The sequence below is a fragment of the Tasmannia lanceolata genome, unplaced genomic scaffold (assembly GCF_043159265.1).
Source record: "Tasmannia lanceolata isolate RefF3 unplaced genomic scaffold, GAP_Taslan_0.1 ptg000029l, whole genome shotgun sequence".
NCBI lineage: Eukaryota > Viridiplantae > Streptophyta > Magnoliopsida > Canellales > Winteraceae > Tasmannia > Tasmannia lanceolata.
The window spans coordinates 11,150,373-11,176,170 of NW_027518706.1; the positions used below are offsets into that span (position 1 = coordinate 11,150,373).

Sequence of the window (25,798 nt, forward strand, 5' to 3'; positions counted from 1 at the left end):
CACCCATTTTTGAAACTTATTTGGCTAGGAAAGGTTTATGTAGCTGAATGTAACTGTCACTGAGAAGGTTTGTACCAAATTTATTAAGCAGCCAACAAATGAATGACATTGAGACAATTGCTTCACCTTCCATATCAAGAGCTAGAGACAAGTGATGGCTTTCCCTCTATAATAAATATTCAGTAGATCCAGTAGATTATGCTCGCGCTAATGATAATACATCCATGAAGGATAATAATTCATCCCCGGCTCTAATGTCAATCAAGACGTAAATGTTGTAGGGGGGCCAAGACCCACCGCCAATAACATTCGCCAATCAACCAACGGCGAACATACGAAAATATCCAAGATCTTGCACAACAAGATGGAGAAAAATATATCCGAACAAACCACAAACACCAAAGGGAGTCAAAACAAACAACCACAAGAAGACAAGAATATACGTGGTTCACCGCAATGGGCTACTCTACGGAGAAGGCAACATACTCAATCCATTATTTAGAACCAAAATAGTACAATGATACCTCCACGGGTAAAATCCACCGATAAAACCCTTCTCTCCAACCTTCTATGTAGCCACAAAATAATCTCCAAGCCTCTGCACCGATTATATGGAAAAACCCTCATTCGAAAAGTAGTTGGAAAATCCTCCAACACAATGCTTGTGCTACAATAGACAAAATCCAATGGATAAGAAGAACGGAAGAAGAAGAAGAAGAATACGCTTTGATAAACAAGAGAAGGAAAAACCCTTTTTTGCTTCAACACAAAAAAGCCTTCCAAGAGCCCAAGAGAAAACCCCTCTTATTGCTCTAAACCTTCTCTTCAAGAAGAACATTGCTTTTGCTTCCCCACAAAAGCCCTTCTAGAGCCCCCAAGAGAAAAACTTTACCTAAAATGTGTCGCTAGTCATTTTCTCAAACATTGCTTCTCTCAAGCAATTTCACAAACACCTAGCATACAAACACCTAGGCGCTCTGATACCAATTGTAGGGGGTCAAGACCCACCACCAATAACATTCGCCGGTGGTTGATTGGAGAATGTTATTGGCGGTGGGTCTTGATCCCCCTACAATTGGTATCAGAGCGTCTAGGATTTTGCACACAAGGTGTTTGTGAAATTACTTGAGAGAAGCAAAGTTTGAGAAAATGACTAGCCACACATTTTAGGTGAAGTTTTTTCTCAAGGTGTCTTTGAAATTACTTGAGAGGAGCAAGGTTTGAGAAAATGACTAGCCACACATTTTAGGTGAAGTTTTTTTTATGAGAAGACGGAAGGATCCGATTGTTAAAAGTGGAAACCAAGGAGAATGTGGCGATACGCTCACTAAAGTGGTTCAAGGAGAGAATTAGTCAAATTCAGAAAGGAGTTTGTGTTTTCTTTTTCCTTCTCAATGTTAGTTTTTTTTTTTTTTTTTTTTGGGCAGATTTCTCAATTTTAGTTGCCTAAATAATTGTGTTAAATTGCCAGAACCTAAAGTTGCTCAAGTTGCTAGCAACTCAAAGGCTTCTGCTCAGTCATGACAAAGGTGAGGCCATGCCCTAAAAAACAAGAGATGAGAATTTCTTTTCTTACCCTCGTTCAAGGTTTAGATCCAAACGATGTCCAGCAATAACTTTGTCAATCTCATACCTATGTCAGAAAACAAAGCTGTTCTCAAATCAGAATTTTTGTAATGAACACATACGTTAGTCGTGATAACATTTAGAAACAGTTTAATTTATAGCTGGAATAGCCAGACCTCTTATCGATGCGCGACTTTTCTATATCATTTCGGAATTTCTCAATCTCACGTTGAGACCACTCCTGCATCGCGAATGCATAACGTCATTGAAAGCAAGATTTGAAACATGGAGATATGAAAGCACACTTAAATTAAAAAAAAATAGCATCATCTGTTAAGTGGAAACCAAAATAATGTTTTTCAGGGCTACTAAAAGGATAATGGAATCTGCACTATGTTCTGAAAATAGTGCTACTAACTTTATTGAATTCTTATCTGATTGGCTGTTTATGTTAATTCGGAAATTGTAGCAGCTTTTAACAGGTAATGAGAAAAAGAATATAAAGAGTATCATTACTAAAACAAGAGAGGCTGCTGCTGTTCTTTGTTTAGATCCGCATTTTATCTGATCAGATCTTGAGTTGTTTGTTTAAATGAAATTTTTCCGTGATCACATCTAAGTTTTCATATACTGTTATGTGCCTAATCGGCCGTAACACGAATAAATAAAATAAAAAGAAATAATAGAGAAGAGGATGGTTGATTCGAGGCAACCGGGACCTCCTAATGGCTCAGTTCGAGAGGAGCCATTACTCTCCTAGAAACACAGTTTCTATTTTGCTGTAAATTCTCTTCCTTTATTAATGATAAAGATTGGTTTTTTCCTCTTCTTTTTTTAATGATAACTTCCTTGAATAGGCAATCCAACAAAGTGATGTTATCTAAGCCGCTCATGAATAATGAAGGATTTAGCATATATACAGCAGCACTCTAGGCCTTTCCTAAACTGTACGAATCCATATTATCAGCCTTCGGTAAGTTAGCTTAAACTGTCATTAGCCATGAGAAAACTACAAGATATGGATGTTCCTCCCGAAAAGCAATGCATCAAGCTAAACGCTATTAACATAAAAAGCTTTCAATGCCATGTGAGAAAAAAAAACGAAAAGAATTGCAGTACCTGGGAACTTTGTACTTTAGATTTGAATTTGGAGAGCTTAAGATCAAACATCATTTCACTCTACACCAATAAAGGGTTACAGTTAAGGAATAGAAAAGATTGTCACGTCTATGCAATATAATGTTATAATCATTTGTTGGAGTTCCACGCAAAAGCAAATAGTCCCACATCGGTAAAGTGAAGGGGATGGGGATGGGTTATAAGGGAATGGGCACCCTCTCTCTAACAGCTAGCTTTTAGGGGTGAGTTCTACCCGGTTTGATTCCCTACAAATGGTATCAGAGCTGGCGCGTGTTAACTTCCGGGAAGATCTTGGTTACCCCGGTATGCCTCCAAGGACGGTGGAATTCCCTCGGAGAAGATCTCGTGGTTCCCACGTAGCCGCCACGTGGAGGGGCGAGATGGTCCACGTTGCTTCTATGTGGAGGGGGAGAGTTGGAGTTCCGCGCAAAAGCAAATAGTCCCACATCGGTAAGTGATGAGGATGGGCATGGGGATGGGGTATAAGGGAATGGGCACCCTCCCTCTATCAGCTAGGTTTTAGGGGTGAGTTCTACCCGGTTTGATTCCCTACATCATTTAAGCCATGTTTGGATTGCAAGAAAAATAATTTTTACGGGAGTTATTTCTTGAGAAAAAATTTTCCTTCCACGAGGGGGAAATGATATGAATATGGTAAATTTAGAGGGATATTATCATAAATTGAAGATCCCTCTTAAGTAAAAATTAAAAAGGGCTGATACAAGTCGTCTTTTTTTCCGTGTTAAAAAGTAGGAAATTGTTGAAAAAAAAAAATTCTTTTCAAAACTTTTTCAAGAAATTCTTGCAATCTAAACAGGGCCTTAAGCATGAAACTCTTCCATAAGCTTGTACATTCAAAGCTATCTAATAATAACAATGGCATTCCACAATTTGCATTACAAACAAAGATTGCTTGGAAAAGCCAAATGGAATAAAAAAACTGAACAAGAAACACTTACCATCTTCAACTCTACTTTGAAAACAACATTTTGAGCTAAATTATCCAAGCAATCACAGAAACCATCAGCGACATCCTCTGCTAGTTTAGTAGGGAGGCCTTGGGCTTCTAATTTTCTCACCTAGAAGTAAATATAAGCCCATAAACATGTTATCTCAGAAACCACTACAAATAATCACAAATCTAAAAAAAAAAAGTAAACCAAACACAAACATGGATAATCAAGAATTATTACCAAAGCTAATTTGTTGATGAGAGGTTTCATCATATGAGAAATTTGCCTAAACCCCGTACTGCCGCTCATGGCGGTCCAGCGTGACATGGAATTAGACCCCAAGAGCATTGCACTTTTACTAGTGATGAAAGACATTTGCAGGATTTACAATAACAAGATAAAAGAAAACACACCCACAAAAGAGAATAAAGAAAAAAAGGGTCTTCCTTCTCCAAAAATTTGATTAGAAGCTACTCTAGACTGTTCAGTTCTTATACAGCACCCAAGGCCAGAAATGGGTTCTGCAAGATCCAATTTGATATGAACAAATCTGAGGTTATAAATAGGGAAATGAGGAAAATCATGAACAAAGATTTGGTCCCATTGTAAATCTACTTGCAGACTAGCCATTTCAATCGATTCAGCCCCCTTCATGCACAATAAGCTAAGCAAAAGGGGCATGGTAATAACTCAGAGACGAAAAAGGAAATTGAGAGGATAAGGGGGATATCAGGGTGAGATTTTTGGCTTGAACAACAAGAAACATAGGACAAATATGGTAGAAAATTAGAAAAACGTCAAAGAAACGTTTACCATACAAGAAGATGAAAGATTTGAAATGGGTATTTGAAGATTTGTACGTGGGTATTGATCAGGTCCGAGAGTTTGGTGCCTCTGTGGATTTGAATGGCACCACTGAAACTTCGTTTCTCAAATATACAGTGCTTGCCTAAGATGAAAACTATTGCCCCCCGACTCCCCGAGCGCTGGTGCATGGCCCTCGCTACTTTCCATTGGGCCCATTGTGACAACCTTCATTGGATGATCCTAGTCCCTAGACCCTTTGATCTATTGTTTAGGGTTCAATCAAGAGCCGTTGATTTTTATAAGATTCAATCTTATAGATAAGATGTTTGATCCTATCTACAAGATGACAATGATGGACCCCTTTGTGTTGGTGCATGGCCCTCCCTACTTACCATTGGGCACATCGGGCCCACCTTCATTGGATGATCCTAGACCCTTTGATCTTTAGGCCTTCTTTAGGGTTCAATCAAGAGCCATTGATTTTTATAAGATTCAATCTTATAGATAGCATGTTTGATCCTGCATGGGACCCAAAATTGGTTGTGGTGATCGTTCATGTACGTTCGTTTAAGATTATGACAACCGATTGTGAGTTCCAAACCGATTATTGGACTCAAAATTACGTTTAGGCCCTGTTCGTTTCAGATTGTGACAACCGATGGTGAGGGCGCCAACCGATTATTAGCCAAAAATTAAACATAATTTTTGGCTAATAATCGGTTGGGGCCCTCACCATTGGTTGTCACTTGTTTAATTTTTGGCTAATAATCGGTTGGGGCCCTCACCATCTGTTGTCAAAATCTGAAAAGAAAAGGGCCTAAAATTTGAGTCCAATAATCAGTTCAGCACTCAAGCGGTTGTTAAGATCTTAAAGGAACAGGGCAGTAGTGCTTTGTCTGTTGTCGATGCTCATGGAATGGAGTGATGAATTTCTTTCTCATTGGCTGTGAATTGTTAACTATATTTTAATGATTATTTTTGCAAGCTATTGATATAATAATCGGGATCATGCTATCCGTGATTTTTTCTCTAGACTTGTTAAATGATAAGCAACAATTATCATATTTCAAGAACTTACATAGTGGAGATATAGTTGGGGCTCAAATAATTAATACTCCATAAATTTATAATCTCGTATATCTTATTGCCAGTACTACGATAATAATTTATACTCTTGTTTCGGTATGTAAGTACATTGGCACATAGAATACATTCTTTAGTCTATTCAGAGGAATCCGTTGCAGTGGTCACAGTAGCTATGGACTCTGGCATGGTAGTGACACAAATGGCAGATGCAGGCAAGGCGATTCTATGGGGCCTTGTTTAGGGTTCAATCAAGAACCATCGACTTTCATAGGATTCAATCTTATAGATAGGATGGTTATCTTGAATGGGGCCCAAAGTTAATTGCGGTGATCGTTCACGTAGTATAACTCAATTTCATCATCCAGCTTTGTCTGTTGTTGATGCTCACAGATTCGAGTGATCCATATCTAAGTTTGAAACTTCTTTCTTTAACAAGTTTAGTTTCAAACTCCCCTGCATCATTGTCACCTCGTTCAAGTCATCTCCTTTTAACTTTGGTCGAGTTCTTGTTCGAGCCTACATTTTGTCCTATAAAGTCGACCGAACTCTTTAGACTCTCATTGGTTATGACTGCATCAATCGAATATTTGATTCTATCAACTGAATGCTCAATTGCGCCGCACCGAATTGTGGCCAATGTCTGCATTTTGAAACGCTAGTGACAACCATGAGATTGTTGGTTCAAAATAGCTTATCTAGCAAAAAAAATAAATGATTACTCGATCCTAATTTCGGTCCAAGGATCATGAGGGCGTCATTATATTATCGGCGAATTTCTATCTCATTGGATGTGAATTGTTGACTATATTTTAGTGATTATTTATGGAAGCTATTGCTCTAGCAATTATGATCATTTTATCCATGATTTTTTTTCTCGAGTATCATTAAATAATAAGCAACACTTATCATATTTAAGGAACTTATATAGTGGAGATATAGTTGCGGCTCTATTAATTAATATTCCATAAATTTATAATCTCATATCTTACTGTCCACACCACGAGCCAGCGTTGTTCCTATATATGCTAATAATTTATACTCTCTTCTTTCTATATGTAGGTACATAGAAAACGTTCTTAACCTTCTTCAGTAGATTTTATTACAGTGGTTGCAGTAGCCATGAACTTTGGTGTGGCAGATATAGGCAAGGCAGAAGAACATGATTCCCTCCTAACAATGGCAGTAGGAGGCCGTTAGGCTTTTTTCTTGCTAGACAGAAAGGTATAAAATTTGGTGCATCAGAAATATGGGTACAGCGAGGAGAGATTTGGCCACGTTTTGGCCTGTGTTCACATTTTGAAACGCTAGTGGCAACCCATGAGATTGTCGGTTAAAGATAGCTTAACTACCAAATAATGATTACTCGTCCCTAATTTCGGTCCAAGCATCACCCGGGCCGCCTCATTATATGATCAATGAATTTCTATCTCATTGGATATGAATTGTTGACTATATTCTAATGATTATTTTTGGAAGCTCTCGCTCTAGCAATTATGATAATTTTATCCATGATTTTTTTCTTGAGACTCATTAAATGATAAGCAACACTTGTGAAACGACCAGTTACTCCAAAAGCTTTAGCTGTTGGAGAAGGTGTTTATTTATTCTTTTGTACATTAAACACTCCCCCCCACATGTGGCCCCCTCTTTATTTGGGTTGGCCTACACGGGGCACATGTGGCCCCACTTGTAGTTTGACCATAGCATGTGGATTTTTGACATCAAGGAGGCTTGAACTCAGAATCTTTGCTCTGATACCATTTGACACGACCTACTCCAAAAGCTTAAGCTGTTGTTGAACTCAGAACCTTTGCAATGAATTCGACTGAAGAAACTAAAGAACATTTTCTATGTACCTGCATACATAAAGGAGAGAGAATAAATTATTTGCATAGGAACAATATTGGTTCCTGGAGTGGTCACAGTAGCCATGAACTTTGGTATGGCAACAACACAAGTGGCAAATGTAAGCAAGGAAGAAGCACATGATTCCCGCCTGGTGCACCAGAAATGTGGGGAGAGCAAGGAGAGAGTTGGACAAAGGAAGTGCCATGTGTTTTTTTTTTTTTTTGCTTCTTGGTGCGTGTGTTTGTGTTGGAAGGGGGGGGGGGGGGGGGGGCTATTCAATGGCTCTATTAATTAATGCTCCATAAATTTATAATCTCTTAAATATCTTATTGCCCGCACCAGGAACCAACATTGTTCCTATGCAAATAGTTTATTCTCTCTCCTTTATGTATGCAGGTACATAGAAAATGTTCTTTAGTTTCTTCATTCGAATTCATTGCAATAGTGACAGTAGCCATGAATTTTGGTATGGCAGCAACACAAGTGGCAGATGTAGGCAAGGAAGAAGCACATCATTCCCGCCTGGTGCACCAGAAACGTGGGTAGAGCAAGGAGAGAGTTGGACAAAAAAAGTGCCACGTGTTATTTTTTTTTTTTTTTTTCTTCTGTTGGGGGGAGGTTGGGCATGAATCTAGTATTTAATACATTTTAATTAGTTGTATAAAATGCTGCCACCAACACTAAACCATGTTTCGATGAAAAAGACACTAAAAATTAGACCCGGCAAGAAGTGACCCAGACCCGCGGGTCGACCCGGCCCTCCCGTAATTTCCGGTCCGGGTCACTTATTTGCAACCCGTTTTAAGATGACCCACGGGTCTACCCGGCCATTGTTGAATTTGGGTTCATCAAAACAATGGAGAGTACGTCTATATTGAGTTTAATTATAATGGCGTTGCTTGTGTTTTCTTATTTTGCTCCAACAAGAACTAGGTACATAAAAAATAAATTATTGAGGAAAAACAAGAATCAATTGCCGATCTATAGAGCTTTTGATCTAAAACGTCCATGTGATGGAACACAACTTAAATAGGTTTTGCCCCAAAATCATACCCATAAATAATAATATGCGATCCGTACATAGATGGGAGGGCTAGGAGCCTAGGATTATCCTATGGAGATGATTTTTTGGGCTGAACCTATTTATGCTATTGCCATCACATGGACGGTTTGGATCATCCTATTACAATGTGGCTGTGTGGGCATAAAAACAAGAAAAAAATAACAGAAAATATGTCAAAAAACCGAGTGACCCGCGCGTCGACTCAGACCCGTAAAATTTCCCGGGTCATTTTTGACCTGGCCTGTTTGACCCAGACCCGTACAGGTAGGGTCAAACCCGGCCCGGCCCACCCGTTTGCCAAGTCTACGAAAAATGACTAGAATATCCATATTCAAGGGTCTGATTTTCTACTGTTAGATTTGCGTGCTTCAACTTTTTGGAATTTTAAATTCAATTGTTTGATTGATTTTTGTGGGTATTTTTATTAAAAAATATTTAGAGGGATAAGAAAATAAAATTTTCTCTCGCAAGTAAGGGTGTCAATTTTGGCTCGGGCTCGGAAGCTCGCTCGAGCTCGGCTCGAAAAAAGCTCGGCTCGAATCCTTAACGAGCCGAGCCCGAGTTAGGCCAGGCTCGGCTCGGCTCGGCTCGTTAAGAATTTAATATATTTAAATATATATATATTATATATTAATATATACATTAAAAGGGTTGTCCATGGAGTGAAAGGGGGGGGGCAAAATATGTCACTTCATTTTTGGAACCCCATTTGTTACTAGGACCACCCCCATAGTGTAAAAAAAGTAGTCAAATTACACTAGTAGGGCTGTCCAGGGAAGATGAGGGGTGTGAACATAATATAACCCAAGCTCGGTAAGGCTCGCGAGCCTGACCGAGCCTCACTTGTGAGCTTAACGAGCCGAGCCGAGCCTGGCCAAGCTCGGCTCGGCTCGTTTACACCCCTACTTGCAAGAGCCCAATGACAAGGCTGCCACATTAGATCCACGTCACTTACCACAACTCGAGCAACTATATCTCACAAAGTATGACTAAAATACCTCTTTATCACATAGAAAATGGTCAATATACACTTATCTCATGAAAAATAACCAAAATATTTCTACCACGTAAAAATGCCCAAAGTACCCCTAACTCATAGAAAATGGCCAAAATACGCCTGATCCCTATATGGCGGGAGTAAATAAAAAATGAGAGTATTTTGCTCTTTCTCTATGCGATAGAGTTATTCTTGTCATTTTCCATCAGTTAAGGCGATAGAGTTATTCTTGTCATTTTCCATCAGTTAAGGCTCCATTTCTTTTGACTTAATAATGGACGTAAAATTTGTTTTCTGTTGTAAACTTTACACAACATATAGGCAAGATTTTAAATTTCGGTTTCGGGGGTAATTCTGGTCCTCACCGAAACCGAAATTTTAGCCGAAATCCCAATATTTGGTAGACGCACTGGAAATGTCGGTATTTTGGGCCGAAATTTGGTAAATTTCGGCAAGGCAATTTTCGGTTTCGGAACATTTCGGATTTCAGTACATTTCGGTTTCGGTCCTGACCGAAATCCGAAATTTAAAACCTTGCATATTGGTACTTTGGTCATTTTATGATATATGGGTATATACCAACAAAATTGTCCCCCCCCATCCCGCCTCTTCCAACACGTCTTACAATCCACAAATGGACGAGTGAATACCCTAGCGAAAGAGGGCGCATACATAGACTTAGTGGCGGAAATAATGGGTTTGGGACTGCCGCAGGTAGGGTTGAACCATAGAAAAAGTATTTGTTAAGAGAGTTCCCGTGCACTTGATAAGGAAAAATGAAGAACAGGAATTGTAATCTACATCATGTGTAGGCCTGGCCTAGTAGGAGTAGTGTGGTTCTAGGCATTCATCCAACCAATAGTAGCTGTATATGGCGTGTTGGGGCAATGGATCATTTTGGAATGCATTGTTAGCTCCAGGGAGTATTGCTAGCCTTCCTAACAGATTTTTCTTTTTGTATATTTCTGTTTACACCCATTTTTGAAACTTATTTGGCTAGGAAAGCTTTATGTAGCTAATATAACGGTCACTCATAAGGTTTGCACCAAATTTATTAAGCAGTCAACAAATGAATGACATTGAGACAATTCCTTTGCCTTCCATAACAAGAGCTAGAGACAAGTGATGGCTTTCCCTGTACAATAAATATTCAGTAGGTCCAGTTGATTGTGCTCGCGCTAATGATAAGCCATCCATGAAGGATAATAATTCATCCCCAGCTCTAATGTCAATCAAGACGTAAATGTTGTATGGGGCCAAGACCCACCGCCAATAACATTCGCGGCATTCGCTAATCAACCACCGTTGAACACACGAAAATAACCAAGATCTTGCACAACAAGATGAAGAAAAATATATCCCAACAAACCACAACCACCAAAGGGAATCAAAACAAACAACAACAAGAAGACAAGAATATACGTGGTTCACCACAATGGGCTACTCCACGGACAAGGCAACACACTCAATCCATTATTTATAACCAAAATAGTACAATGATACCTCCACCGATAAAATCCAACGATAAAACCCTTCTCTCCAACCTTCTATGTTGCCACAAAATAACCTCCAAGTCTCTCCACCGATTACATGAAAAACCCTCCTTCGTGAAGTAGTTGAACAATCCTCCAACACAATGCTTGTGCTACAATAGACAAAATCCAATAGTTAAGAAGAATGGAAGAAGAAGAATACGCTTTGATAAACAAGAGGAAAAACCCTTTTTTACTTCACTACAAAAAAGCCTTCCAAGAGCCCAAGAGAAAACCCCTATTTTTGCTCTAAACCTTCTCTTTAAGAGAACCTTGCTTTTGCTTACCACAAAAGCCCTCCTAGAGCAACAAAGAGAAAAACTTTACGTAAAATGTGTGGCAAGTCATTTTCTCAAACATTTCTTCTCTCAAGCAATTTCACAAACACCTTGCATGCAAAAACCTAGACGCTCTGACACCAATTGTAGGAGGATCAAGACCCACCCCCAATAACATTCGCTATGAAATTGCTTGAGAGAAGCAAGGTTTGGGAACCAAATAGAATGTTGCAGATACGCTCACTAAAGTGGTTCAAGGAGAGAATTAGTCAAATTCAGAAAGGAGATTGTGTTTTCTTTTTCCTTCACAATTTTAGTTTTTTTTTTTTTTTTGGTAGATTTCTCAATTTTAGTTGCCTAAACAATTGTGTTGAATTGCCAGAACCTGAAGTTGCTAGTAACTCAAAGGCTTCAGCTCAGTCATGACAAAGGTAAGGCCATGCCCTAAAAAACAAGAGATGAGAATTTCTTTCCTTACCCATGTTCAAGGTTTAGATCCAAACGATGTCCGGCAATAACTTTGTCAATCTCATACCTGTGTCAGAAAACAAAGCTTTTCTCAAATCAGAATTTTTGTCATGAACACATACATTAGTCGCGATAACATTCAGAAACAATTTAATTTATAGCTAGAACACCCAGACCTCATATCGATGCGCAACTTTTCTATATCATTTCGGAATTTCTCAATCTCACGTTGAGACCGCTCCTGCATCGCGAATGCATAACGCCATTGAAAGCAAGATTTGAAACATGGAGATATGAAAGCACATTCAAATAAATAAAAAATAGCATCATTTGTGAAGAGGAAACCAAAATAATTTTTTTGAGGGCATTGAATATGGAAAGATCTTGCACTGTATAAGACATTGAATCAATATCCGGGAAAAGATATTGACTAGCTATAATTCAAAGATGACCTCTTCAATAGCCAGAACCTCAGGAACAAGATCTACCATGACTACCTTTGGTGATTATTCACAGAATGTGCAAATAAAAACACTAAAGTTGGACATAAAAAATCTTCTCAAGTAGTTTCAGTCTGCTAAGATGTATATCGGTGGCCGGGGTGCCAGGGTAAATCGAGATGTTACTGGATGAACAGACACCGAAGGAGGATGATCCAGCTTATGATAAATGAGAATGTAAAATTTTAATGGTAATGTCATGGCTGTTGCATTCAACGCAGGCTCAACAATCATGGATATTTATTCTTGGAGAACGCAAAGGACATTTTGAATAAGGCATAGCCCTCCCCATGCCCCGCAATGGCGGGAGCCTCGTGCACTGGGCCTCCCTTTTATACTCACATAGTCCATTAGTTCACCTAATGGTTTTGGTTTCACTATACGTTTCGATTTCGGCATGTGTTACGATGAGGATGGAAACAAAAACATTTGGTAGTTTCGTGTGAGTTTTAGTGGAAAACTGGAAATTTAAAATTTGCTCACCAAACACATTTAACCCCTCCCCTTCAATCATTACTTTCTTTTATGCCCAACTCTCTACGAACTATTAACTAGAATAGACAGGGGATAGTATGGCATAAGCATGAGTCACCTAACTAAAACTCTTCCCACAATCCAATTTTACACCCCGCCCAACCACCACACACACACCATCTCTTCTACCCTAAACTTAACCTTTGACTATCGAAGACAACAAATGGACCTCCATACTCCTTAGGCATTCCCTAACACCATATTTATTCCCAATTGTGTGTCAAAGAGGTTTAAGTTGAAGTGATAAAGTTGAATTAGGATTGGTTTATAGTTAGAAAGTTTAGTGCCGAAAGTTATTTTACCAGTGGAGATTTGGTTATTTTCTTTGAAAGGTTTATACATGTAAGCGTGATTAGACTCTGAATAAAATAGAAGCCTTTTGGTTTGTGTTGAATTGGGCCACGATCAGAAGTCCTTTAAAGAGTTTTGGAGTCCTTAAAAGGCTAGTATATGGTCCATATAAGGGTCTTCCAACACTTGTAGGTATTGCAACATCACCAATATATATCATTCTTTGGTGTGTATATTCCATATCGTGTTTCTGGGATTTTAACTCTTGAGCACAGTAGGAGAGGCAAATATGAGAATGGTAGAGTCTAAACAATCGAGAGTGTCTCAATAACTCCTAGAATACTATGTATCTGTTTTCTTTAGTGTGTTTTTTTTTTTTGAAAAGTTTATGTTTCCTTTATAGATTGGGCTTTTTCTCTCCTTTTTTTAATGATAACTTCTTCAATAGACAATCCAACAAAGTGATGTTATCTAAGCTGCTAATGATTAATGAAGGATTTAGTAGACTTTGACATATATACAGCACTCTAGACCTTTCCTTAACTGTAGGAATCCAGACTATCAGCCTTCTGTAATTTAGCTGAAACTGTCAATAGCCATGAGGAAACTACAAGATATGGCTGTTCCTCCCTAAAAGCAATGCATCAAGCTAAAAGCTATTAACACAAAAAGCTTTCAATGCCATGTGAGAAAGAAAAACGAATAGAATTGCAATACCTGGGAACTTTGTACTTCAGATTTGAATTTGGAGAACTTGAGATCATACATCATGTCACTCTGCACCAAGAAAGGGTTACAGTTAAGGAATAGAAAAGACTGCCACATCTGTGCAATATAATGATATAATCATTTAGGCCATGTTTGGATTGCAAGAAAAATATTTTTAACGGGAGTTAGTTTCTTGAGAAAAAATTTTCTTCCACGATTTAGGGGAAAATGATATGATTATGGTAGATTTAGAGGGATATTATCATAAATTGAAGGTCCTCTTAAGTAAAATTGAAAAGGGTTGATTCAAGTCAGCTTTTTTTGTGTGAAAAAAAAAATGTCGAATTTTTTTTTCAAAATATTTCTTTCCAAACTTTTTTATTAAATTCTTGCAATCTAAACATGGCTTAAGCATGAAACTCTTCCATAAGCTTGTACATTCAAAGCTATCTAATAATAACAATGGCATTCCACAATATGAATCGCAAACAAAGATTACTTGGAAAAACCAAATGGAATAAAAAACTTGTTAGAGTATAAAAGATTAAATAACGCCTTTCTGCAACAGCTTAAGCTTTTGGATTAACTGGTTGTTTCACATGGTATCAGACCAAATGCCTGGGTTCAAACCTCCTTGATAGCAAAAATTCACTTGCAATGGCCAAACCCAAAAGAGGGGGCCCACATGTGCCACGTGTAGGCCAACCCTAGAAAGAGGGGCCACAAGTGAGGGGGAATATTAAAGTATAAAAGATTAAACAACGCCATCTCAAATAGCCTAAGCTTTTGGAGTAAACTGGTAGTTTCACAAAAACTGAACAAGAAACACTCACCATCTTCAACTCTACTTTGAAAACAACATTTGGAGCTAAATTGTCCAAGCAGTCACAGAAACCATCGGTGATATCCTCTGCTAACGTAGTGGGGATGCACTGAGCTTCTAGCTTTCGAACCTAGAAATAATTTTAAGTCACATAAACATTTTACATTAGAAACCACTAAAAATAATCAAAGATCTAAAAACATGGTAGTCAAGAATTATTACCAGTGCTACCTTTTCTATTAGAGGTTTCATCATATGAGAAATCTGCCTAAACCCAGTACTGCCACTCAAGGCAGTCCAGCGTGACATGGAATTACTCCTAAGAAGCATTGCACTTCTACAGCCCATGAAATCCATTTGCAGAACTTACAAAAACAAGATAAAAGAAAGCCCACCCACAGAAGAGAATAAAGAAACAGGGTCTTCCTTCTCCAAAAATTTGATTATAAGTTGCTTTAAACTACGGGTATGCTCCCTGTTGACGAGTGTTCGAATCCCGCCTCCGACTTGCCTGATACACGTGATGTGTGTGTCGTTGCGTGTATCCGTAAGGACTAGTCCTACTCCCGAAGGGGGTGGGGACATCCTATGTCATCAAAAAAAAAAAAAAAGTTGCTTTAAACTGTTCAATTCTTATACAGCACCCAAGGCCTGAAATGGGTTGTGCAGGATCCAATTTGATACGAGCAAATCTCAGGTTATAAGTAGGGAAATGGGGAAAATCAAGAAGAAAGATCCGGTCCAATTCAAATGGAAGGAAATCGACTTGCAGCCTTGTCATTTCTATCGATTCATTACCCCCTCCCCCACATTGAGCAAACATAGACATTTTAATAACTGAGAGACGAAAAAGGAAATTGCTGGGATAAGGGGACATCAAGGTGGGATTATTGGTTTGAACAACAAGATACATAGGAAAAACGTGGTAGAAATACATAGAAAAATAGATACCATACAAGGACAAAGATTGGTGGCTTTGTGTTTCCCATATATAAGTTGCTTGCCCAATATGACAACCAGCTCCCCTTTCTGTTGGTCATGGCACTCTCTACGTAGTAGCATTGGGCCCATCGAGCCCACTTCATTAGAAAACGTTCTTTAGTTTCTCCAGTCGAATTCATTGCAATGGTCGCAGTAGCCATTAATCGAAGATGAAAAAATATTAGGAACGGGACTATTGTCTTTGAACCCTTCAACTAAACCCTTTTATTCCCAAGTAGGCAAGAACCCTAAATGTCTTAAACAACTAGAGCAAATAGAAAAAGAGAAAGAGGAAGCCCTCTCCTAATTCCCCTTGAACAATAGATGACACCTGACACAAGCTAATATCCACTTTCAACATCTTATACAAAAAAGCATATCATCATTCATCATAATATAGCCTGAATAAGGATACCTTGTCTAAGTAATCGGATTATAGAACCAAGGTTTTAAATTTTGGCTTTGTTTTTTGTTTCGGTAGGAATGGAAATGGAAACAATTCGGTTTCGGTTAAAAATGTCGGTGGAAAACTTGTAAAATTATGGAAACATATGCACAATGCAAGTGATGGACATTTCATATAGAACTTCAGGAAGTGATAGAATGAGCACAAATACATACTCCAAAATCATCACATGAGCCAAAAAATCACCCATAATGTTTTAACAACCAACAACAACAAAAAAAATCACCATCTTCATGAAATTTTTCTAAAGGATTCATTTAGCCAGCCCCAACTAGTTTGGGACAAAGGCTTTGTTGAGTTGAGTTGAATTATCGTGTGTCTGATGATTAAGTACATATCATGTTTCATATATAATTCATATAAATATATGTGCATAATAAATAAACCGCATATCAAATGCAACTTATATAAATATAATTATATCCGACTTTCTCCCACCATGAGGGGGTCTCTGGGGAGTTCGCTGCTGCGGGGTACTCTTTGAGGGTCTTTGTCTTCGTATCTTTCTATTTTTGCTTCTTGAGTGATCTTGTTGTATGCCGCCTGGTGACCAACTCGGTCATTAAGCTTTTCATTAATAAAATCACTGTCCAAAAAAATTATGTACCACATATCGATATAGTCTACCACTAATACGTTTACGGTTTTGGTTTCGGTATGCACTTTGTTTCAGTATGTGTTTCGATGGTGATGGAAACAAAAATATTCCAGTCGTTTCATGTCGATTTTGGTGGATAGTTAAAACTATTTCTAGAACCAATCCCCCAACAGACACATACACACACAAATAAAATAAAATAAACAATGAAGGAAATTCATGCTATAGGGATCTATAAAGTTCCAAAAAGTCACTTCAACCACATAAGCATCACAAGAAACGTGTCTCACTGTACCTGCATTCACTCGCTATATGACATGAATCAATATACATAAACAACGACATTCGTACACATGCCAGCAAAGTTGATCACTTACAGCAAGTGAATAAAAAAGTAAAGTAACATACCCACAGATACCCGTCTAAGCATGGCCTTAGCAACACAAAGCACAAGCCAACTTTTTTTTGCATCATGCTATAAAAATCTAAAGAGACCACACTACAAATTCACACAACTCCTTGACCATAGCCTCTGTTAGGTTGCCAGATGCCTGGCATCCTCAAGGATTTCTCAAGCAGAAATAAATGCTCTTTTCTTCTACTTTATGGCATTTGGTTGCCAATTTAGCATCGAAATCCTTTGAGACTACCAAACAAGTTTCAGAAGTAATAATTGCATGTCCGGTGACGTGACATCAATGTCCTCTCCATATAATTTCCAAGCCAAATTTCTCATAAAAGGAATTTGGCTTGGGAAATTTCGTTTTCTCTATTTCTCTCTCTTCCTTCTCTCTCTCTTCTTTTTCTATATTGGTAATGACACCCGCTCCCTCTACGAGGTTGGAAACCAAACACTACTTATCACTATTCTACAAGGTAAATTCTATAACTACTTATACCACTAATCTACATGGTAACTACCTTTATCCAAACAGACCCTAAGCTAATCTCACTTTGCCCTTTCTTGAAATAAAAAACCCTAAATTTTCCAATCCTTCATCCAAATGCCAACAAATTTCAATAAATCAGATCAATAAACTAATGACTAAATTTTCTACAACTGTTACGAACCCAAATCGGTTCCCAACACGGTTGATGACCCACTTTGAGGGAAGGGTCATTCCTCTTTTCTGTACAAAAAACATTATTTTGGGGTAAAATTCTCATTGAACAAAGAAAGGATGCGTACAAGTTATTTATTAAAAATCCCTAATCTAAGACTCCTAACTAACTAAATAACTACAAAGCAAATCTCAAAATAACAAATATCTCAACCAATTTATTTCAGCCAACGTGGGACCGAAATAAGCACGTAACAACAACCAAATGTCCAGATCAAGCGCTCCTATTCGCGAAAAATCAGAACAATTAAACAAGGTTTCTAGATACCAAATCAAAAGTAGGAGGATTGCGAAAACTATTTACAAACATTTGGTCAAAACAGAGAATAAAATAGTTAATTAGTGATTTGTGTTTAGGGCAAGATCTGAGTTTTTGATTTGTTCAAACCTGAGGTTGGAGATTTAGGGTTGCGTAGAGATGTTGATGAAGATCTCTTTGGAGCCATCTCCGGAGAAGACATGTATGACGAATCCGGCGATTCCATCTCTCTCTCTCTCTCTCTCTCTCTCTCTCTCTCTCTCTTTTAGGGCTTGCTGTGGGCTTGCCGGGAAACGGCTTTTTTTGCGCTTTTATTCCTTTCTTATTTCTCATTGGAAAAATTGTCAAACAAAAATACGAAAATAGTGAATGGGTGACACCCTTTTGAAAGTTTGTGAACGGAGGTCAAAACACATTTTTCTGACATGGCCTTTTACCCAAATACCCCTCATGGCAAAAAGAACACGTTATACTAGATTTTTCTCTCTGTAACTTTTCACCTACCAAAGTTTACCGCCAACCTCTTGCAAATTTCTCCATTAACGCCTGAAACCCACGAAGGGTAAGTGAAGGTTAGTAGCTTATCTACTCTCTTAGGATTAGTGCTTCCATTAATGCGTTTGAACCCTGTCTTTAGTGTGTGATAATAACCCTGTATTGTGTGTGATAACCCTATCTTTATTGTGATTGATAACCCTATCTTATAACCCTTTTAAAATGGTGACTTAGGGCTTGTGCTTCTATTATCTCTGAAACTCTTCTTATAGAGTTGGTACCCTACTAATAAAGTTGGTATTAGTGTTTGATGACTCGAATATAGATGGTTTATGTAAACCCTTTTGTACATGAATCACAATTTTTTGCACTTGATAATCCCTTATTTGCTGTTGGTATGTCTCATATATTTACCTGATAAACTTGTTTTGACACTTGATACACTTCGGAGAGGCTTGGTAACCCCCTTTGGAGAGTGTTGAAAAGCCCTTGTACATTGTTGGTAACTCCCCTTCTATGTCCTTGGTAATCCCTTTAGAAACTTGAAAACCCCCTTGTGTAGAGAGTTGAAAACCCCTAATTTGCAACTTGATTACCCTTTACAGAAGCCTCCGTACGGACTTGAATCCCCCATTAGGTAGCTGATAATCTCTTAGAACACCTTGTGGACTGACTTTCAAACCCCCATTGAGGTAGTAAAACCCCCTTTAGAGTCCATAACCCCACTTATGAACTTGGTTACCCATTGTGTATACTTGAATACTCCTGAAGAAGATATGAAGATCCCCTTTTAGCAACAACTCTGTTTAGAACCCCTATTTAGAATTTTATAAAAATGTCCGAAACAATGGTTTCTCTTCTTTTACACTATGATGGAGATTTGAAGGATAATGATTCTTGGGAATACGTCGGAGGGAAGAAGACATTGTTATCTGTCAGCCGCAGAATAAATTTCGACGAATTTGAAGCTGCAATCCAAAGAAGGATTGGTGTTATAGAAAGGCAGGTTTTACTATCGATAAAATGTCGATATGTTGTGGATCCATATATAGTCACTTTAATCGACGTCGATGATGATGATGTCCTCCAAACAATGTTAAGGATGTTTGACAGATACATGTTCAATTCTGTGATAATATACATAACTAAGAGCATAAATGACAAATGTATTAATTCCTTGAATTCGTCAATGCTTCCCCCAAACAAACTTTGCACTAGGAGACCCTCTCTTAATCGTAGCATTCCTTCTACTTCGATTCCGTCCCAAAAACGTCTTCGTTTTGAAGTGGACTTGCAAAAAGACTACGAAAGTGAATTTGATGGGAGATATGTAAGTGAAGAGATCAGAGGTGCTCCAGCAGAACCTGTCATAAGGTATTGTAGTTCTTTGGCAATGTTTGAATACTTCGATATTTCAATTTATAATTCATATGGATCCAACTTGATTATATATTGCCGAACTATGCAGGTCTGAAATTGACTTAAATGAAACATTGGCAAGTGATTTGTATGGCAACCATGTTAGTGGAGGTATTGATGACTTTCAAAATGTGGGAGATCTTGAAGTGGACTTCAGTAATGTTTTTGAAGACGGTTTCTGTGTGAGGGGTTTAAATTTAGAAGAAGAAAGAAATGATGATGATAATGACGATGGTAGTGATGATGATGATGAGGAGGAGGAGGGGGATGATGATGATGACGATTATGAAAATATCGGTGTTAGTCCATGCGTTCAGCCTTTCAGTGCGGATTCTCCTATCAGAGGGTTTCTCCTATCAGAGAGGGATCTCAACCGGTTCCGACTAACAGTAGTCGGCCAATGAAAGCAGATGGGATGTTTGTTGGGGCCCATGATGTAGATACTGATAATCTTCAATTTGAGCAGTTAACGGTTGGGGCAATATTTCATAATATGCAACACTTCAAAAAGGTTGTCAAAGAGTACGCTATTCGGCAGAGGTTTATGTTCGTGAAGTCAAAGTCAACACCTAAGAAGTATGCCGTTCGATGCAAGGTAGAGGGTTGCAAATGGCGTATAACGGGTACTAATCATATGACCTGTGTGTTAGTGAAGTCGTTTGTCCCCGACCATACGTGTAGAACTAAATTAAGGGGGAATGATCACCCTCTTGTCACAGCAGCTTGGGTTGCTCAGACATGTTTGCGCTTATTTGCTTGCCCAGATGATGTGAGGACGAGGATCATACGAGAATATATCAAGATGCATTGGGGTATAATTATAAGCTATTGGAAGGCGTACAACGCGATGAACATCATACTTGAGATTAAGTGTGGGAATGTGGAGGACTCTTATCGAATATTGCCTGCACTTACAGTTCAGATGATGAGAAGAAATCCCGGCAGCTATATGCGTGTTTTCAGAGCCAGAGATTTACGACCTAGGGGAGATGATAGATTTGTTCGCTTATTTTGGACATTTGGTCCTAGCATACGGTCTTTTCATCGAACACTGAGGCCTATAATTTTGGTTGATGGGACACATCTACGAGGGAAGTATCTAGGAATCTTATTGATTGCAATCGGGGTCGATGGTAACAACGGTTTATATCCATTAGCATTTGGGGTTGTTGAGACGGAGAACGAAGATAGTTGGAGGTGGTTTTTTATGTTGCTGAGGCAGTACGTATTGCCAGCGGAGATGAACATATTCACCATATGCTCCGATCGACAGAAGGGGTTGTTGCAGGCAGTGCCTAATATATTTCCCAATTCTCATCATAGTTATTGCATGCGTCACCTCGTCGCCAATTTGCGATCCGAGTTCAAAGATGTTCTACTTGAGAGATTGTTTTGGAAAGCTGCACGAACTTTGAGAGAGAGTGTGTTCAGAGAAACAATGGAGAAGATTAATGTGAGGAATGAATGTGCACATAAGTGGATAAGTGACATTGCGAACGAACACTGGGCTAGTTTTTATTTTAAGGGGAATAGGTATGATGTATTGACTACAAATAGATTGGAGTGTTTTAATGCTGTCCTGAAGGATGCGAGAAGATTGCCGATTGCATCATTGGTAGAGCACAGTAGACATCAGACTAAAGACTTCATTCAAAAGCGTCAGAAAATGGGTCATAGTTGGCAAACAAAGTTGACTCATTACGCAGAAGAACGTATATCATTAGCGAGGGAAGAGAGCCGCCAGTATACAGCTTATCGAGTTGGGGTTCATGAATATGAAGTTCGGTCCCTTGAACAAACAGATGGTGTAAACTTGGAACTTTGCACGTGCAGTTGTCGTGCATTCCAAACATTTGGACTCCCGTGTGGACATGCCATGGCAGCCATTGGCATCACAGATTTTGATGCATACGATTACTGTGAGAAATGGTTCCATGTAGAGAGATATCGGGATACGTACGCTGAAGTTTTGCACCCGACACTAGACAGGACCCAATGGGAATTAAATCCCGAATCCTTGATGACAATATTACTGCCGATTGCAAAGCGACCACCGGGAAGGCCGCGTACGAGAAGAACTGATCGCGAATTGAAAGGTGGATTACATTACAAATGCACCCGATGTCGACAACTTGCCACAATAGAAGAAGTTGCAAAGAACCACCCGTGGTAAGACAACAAGTTGACCAAACTGCTATTGGGCCTTCTGCACCCATACTCAGTAGGTCCGGCGTACCTTGCCAAGCTCCCTTCTTTGTGTAAGGGTGTAATTGAATTTTTTGAATGTTCTCAGATATTGTGATGACTTCTTTTTTGTTATTTTGTAAAGAATGGTTGTAATTGGAACATCAATACATAAACAATTTTTTTGGATATAGATATGCTATTTGTTCTCTATTTAATTGTCGCTCTCCTACATCTAAACCATGAAAAGGGACTTATCAACAGTCGGAATTGGATTACCGGCACAAACAATAGGATTATCAACCAATTCCCTAGGTTGATAAAGCTACTGGAAATAAAAATCTAGGTTATCGACTCCCCCAAAATAGGTCATCAAGCAATCAGAAGTGAGGTTATCAACACTCAAAATTGGATCATCAACCCATTCCCTTGGTTGATAAAGCTACTGGAATTCAAAATCCAGATTATCGACCCAGAAAAACGAGGTTACCAACATTCGAAAGTGGGTGATCGACCGAAAAAAGGGTCACCAACCATTTTTTCGTCCGAGGAGTGAAGCTGCTGGACTTGAAAATTAAGGTTACCAACCGCCCATTTTTTTGGGTCATTGACCTTGGAATGTGGGTTATCAACCGAGAGAAAGGGTCACCAACCATTTTTCCAGCCGAGTAAAGCTGTTGGACTTGGAACTTAAGGTTACCAACCTCCCTTTTTTTGGGTTATTAACCTTCGAATGTGGGTTATCAACCCAGAAAGAGGGTCACCAACCATTTTTCCAGCCGAGTAAAGTTGCTAGAATTGGAACTTAAGGTTACCAACCTCCCTTTTTTTGGGTTATTAACCTTCGAATGTGGGTTATCAACCCAGAAAGAGGGTCACCAACCATTTTTCCAGCCGAGTCAAGTTGCTGGAATTGGAACTTAAGGTTACCAACCTCCCTTTTTTGGGGTTATTAACCTTCGAATGTGGGTTATCAACCCAGAAAAAGGGTCACCAACCATTTTTCCAGCCGAGTCAAGTTGTTGGAATTGGAACTTAAGGTTACCAACCTCCCTTTTTTTGGGTTATTAACCTTCGAATGTGGGTTATCAACCCAGAAAGAGGGTCACCAACCATTTTTCCAGCCGAGTCAAGTTACTGGAATTGGAACTTAAGGTTACCAACCTCCCTTTTTTGGGTTATTAACCTTCGAATGTGGGTTATCAACCCAGAAAGAGGGTCACCAACCATTTTTCCAGCCGAGTCAAGTTACTGGAATTGGAACTTAAGGTTACCAACCTCCTTTTTTTGGGTTATTAACCTTCGAATGTGGGTTATCAACCCAGAAAGAGGGTCACCAACCATTTTTCCAGCCGAGTCAAGTTGCTGGAATTGGAACTTAAGGTTACCAACCTCCCTTTTTTTGGGTTATTAACTTTCGAATGTGGGTTATCAACCCAGAAAGAGGGTCACCAACCATTTTTCCAGCCGAGTCAAGTTGCTGGAATTGGAACTTAAGGTTACCAACCTCCCTTTTTTTGGGTTATTAACCTTCGAATGTGGGTTATCAACCCAGAAAGAGGGTCACCAACCATTTTTCCAGCCGAGTCAAGCTGCTGGAATTGGAACTTAAGGTTACCAACCCAGAAAATTTTGGGTTATTAACCTTTGAATGTGGGTTATCAACCCCGAAAAAGGGTCACCAACCATTTTTCCAACCGAGTAAAGCTGCTGGAATTGGAACTTAAGGTTACCAACCCAAAAAAAATTGGGTTATTAACCTTGGAATGTGGGTTATCAACCCAGAAAAAGGGTCACCAACCATTTTTCCAGCCGAGTCAAGCTGCTGGAATTGGAACTTAAGGTTACCAACCCAAAAAATTTGGGTTATTAACCTTGGAATGTGGGTTATCAACCCAGAAAAAGGGTCACCAACCATTTTTCCAGCCGAGTCAAGCTGCTGGAATTGGAACTTAAGGTTACCAACCCAGAAAAATTTGGGTTATTAACCTTGGAATGTGGATTATCAACCCAGAAAAAGGGTCACCAACCCTTTTTCAGGGGAATAAAGTTGCTAGACTTGTAAATTAAGGTTACCAACCTCCCTTTTTTTGGGTGATTGACCTTGGAATGTGGGTTACCAACCCAGAAAAAGGGTCACCAACCCTTTTCCAGGGGAGTAAAGGTGCTGGAATTGAAAATGTCTAAAACCTGTTTAAACACAAATACAAACACACTTCATATTCTGTTCACAAACACAAACACATATCATATTATGTTTTAATTTATTACTTCCCTACTCATTCAGAAACACAAACACACATGTCTAAAACCTGTTTAAATTTATAAGTTCCAATATTCAAATTGAAACACAAACACAAATACACTTCCATAAAACCTGCTTACATTTACAACTTCTCCACATTCATAAACAAGTTCACAATTCCATAAAACCTGCTTACATTTACAACTTCTCCACATTCATAAAGAAGTTCACAATTCCATAAAACCTGTTTCACCAACCAAGTTCTCCACCCATTCACAAACACAAAGACACTTCCATTAAACCTATTTCAATTTACAAGTTCTCCACCCATTCACAAACAAAAACACAGACCATAACAACTTCCCTTGCCATTTAACAAATCCCCTGCCAATCTCCATTAAAAAATAAAGTTTGATCATCAGAAAAAATAAACATCCATCAACATTAGAAGGTGTTCCTATATAAGTGTGCAGTCCCCAAACTCTCCTCGTAAAAATCTCTCACAGAGTTGTAGCCAAAATTCAGGAATGTATGTCGGCCCAAAGTTCAGTGGTTGACCATGGTAGAGATGCTCAATCGCTTTTAGGACAAAAGCGCCGCAATCAACCCTGTATAAAAGCATGCATTGAATTGAGTTACTTTTAAGCTAACTACGAATGAGATAGGAATACTAACAAAAATTCGAAAGTTTTAAGTTTGAACCCACCCATTGTTCTGCTTTCGGAAGCCATCCATCTGTGAATATGGAAAGTCATCGATGTTGCAACCCCGGCCCTTCAAATATTCCTTCATTAATGCTACCTGAATTTAAGACAACGAAGGAATATTGAGTGTTATACATATGAAAGTAACTTTAAATGTTACGGAAGATGTTAATTTACTTACAGTGGGAGATGCTCGCTCCTGAAATGAGTCCCCTTCCATTGAGTTGAACTCGACCATCTTTTTATTCACCATATCAACAAGCACAAGAGCCCAATGAAAGTCTTAACAGCATGGGATTAAAAGCATCCCAATATCTTCTGACGGGATATGGTCAACTGTACGATGCAATAGCTCGTTTGCCAACCGATCGGACTCCAACTTATGTTTATCATCCATTGAATCACGCCCAGAAGTCTTATATCCCTGTACAATGAAATGAATTTTGTGGGAACACTAAATCATGGATAAGTTGTAAAGTAACATGTATAGCTACAAAAAAGCCTCTTACATGTACTGACGAAGGAATATATACAATCCGTCTAATCAAGGCATTGCTGGAGGCGCACAAATACTTCCCATATACATCCAACACCTACAACTCAAAAAAATTTCTTAATTACCTCAACAATGGGTACTGAAGACAACACTTAATTTAAAAAATGACACTTACTTGGCCACTGAGGACTCCTTTAAGGTTCCACAACGTTTCGAGATCCTCGGCCAAGACTTTT

General features: G+C 38.8%; 2 protein-coding genes and 1 long non-coding RNA gene across 5 annotated transcripts; all 3 read right to left on the minus strand.

Annotated features, from left to right (window-relative positions):
• Positions 1-230: 230 nt before the first annotated feature.
• Positions 231-4,599, minus strand: LOC143859216 (uncharacterized). 2 transcript variants are annotated; one of them, XM_077369910.1, is made up of 6 exons: positions 3,900-4,599; positions 3,666-3,785; positions 2,686-2,745; positions 1,743-1,807; positions 1,577-1,633; positions 231-667 (listed from the first exon to the last, which is right to left on the minus strand). In XM_077369910.1, the coding sequence occupies exons 1-6, from the start codon at positions 4,032-4,034 to the stop codon at positions 499-501; spliced, it is 606 nt and encodes a 201-aa protein (XP_077226025.1). In that variant the 5' UTR covers positions 4,035-4,599; the 3' UTR covers positions 231-498. The 2 variants fall into 2 exon arrangements, with proteins under 2 accessions (XP_077226025.1, XP_077226026.1); XM_077369911.1 differs by lacking the exon at positions 2,686-2,745.
• Positions 4,600-10,816: 6,217 nt separating this feature from the next.
• LOC143859358 (uncharacterized) lies at positions 10,817-15,602 on the minus strand. Of its 2 annotated transcripts, none has more exons than XM_077370080.1 (6): positions 15,551-15,602; positions 14,605-14,724; positions 13,781-13,840; positions 11,915-11,979; positions 11,749-11,805; positions 10,817-11,105 (listed from the first exon to the last, which is right to left on the minus strand). In XM_077370080.1, the coding sequence occupies exons 1-6, from the start codon at positions 15,581-15,583 to the stop codon at positions 10,934-10,936; spliced, it is 507 nt and encodes a 168-aa protein (XP_077226195.1). In that variant the 5' UTR covers positions 15,584-15,602; the 3' UTR covers positions 10,817-10,933. The 2 variants fall into 2 exon arrangements, with proteins under 2 accessions (XP_077226195.1, XP_077226194.1); XM_077370079.1 differs by lacking the exon at positions 15,551-15,602 and adding an exon at positions 14,817-15,040.
• Positions 15,603-24,895: 9,293 nt separating this feature from the next.
• LOC143858922 (uncharacterized) lies at positions 24,896-25,351 on the minus strand. Its single transcript, XR_013239088.1, has 3 exons — positions 25,248-25,351; positions 25,069-25,163; positions 24,896-24,970 (listed from the first exon to the last, which is right to left on the minus strand). It is a non-coding gene; the product is annotated as an uncharacterized LOC143858922 (long non-coding RNA).
• Between the last annotated feature and the right edge of the window lie 447 nt (positions 25,352-25,798).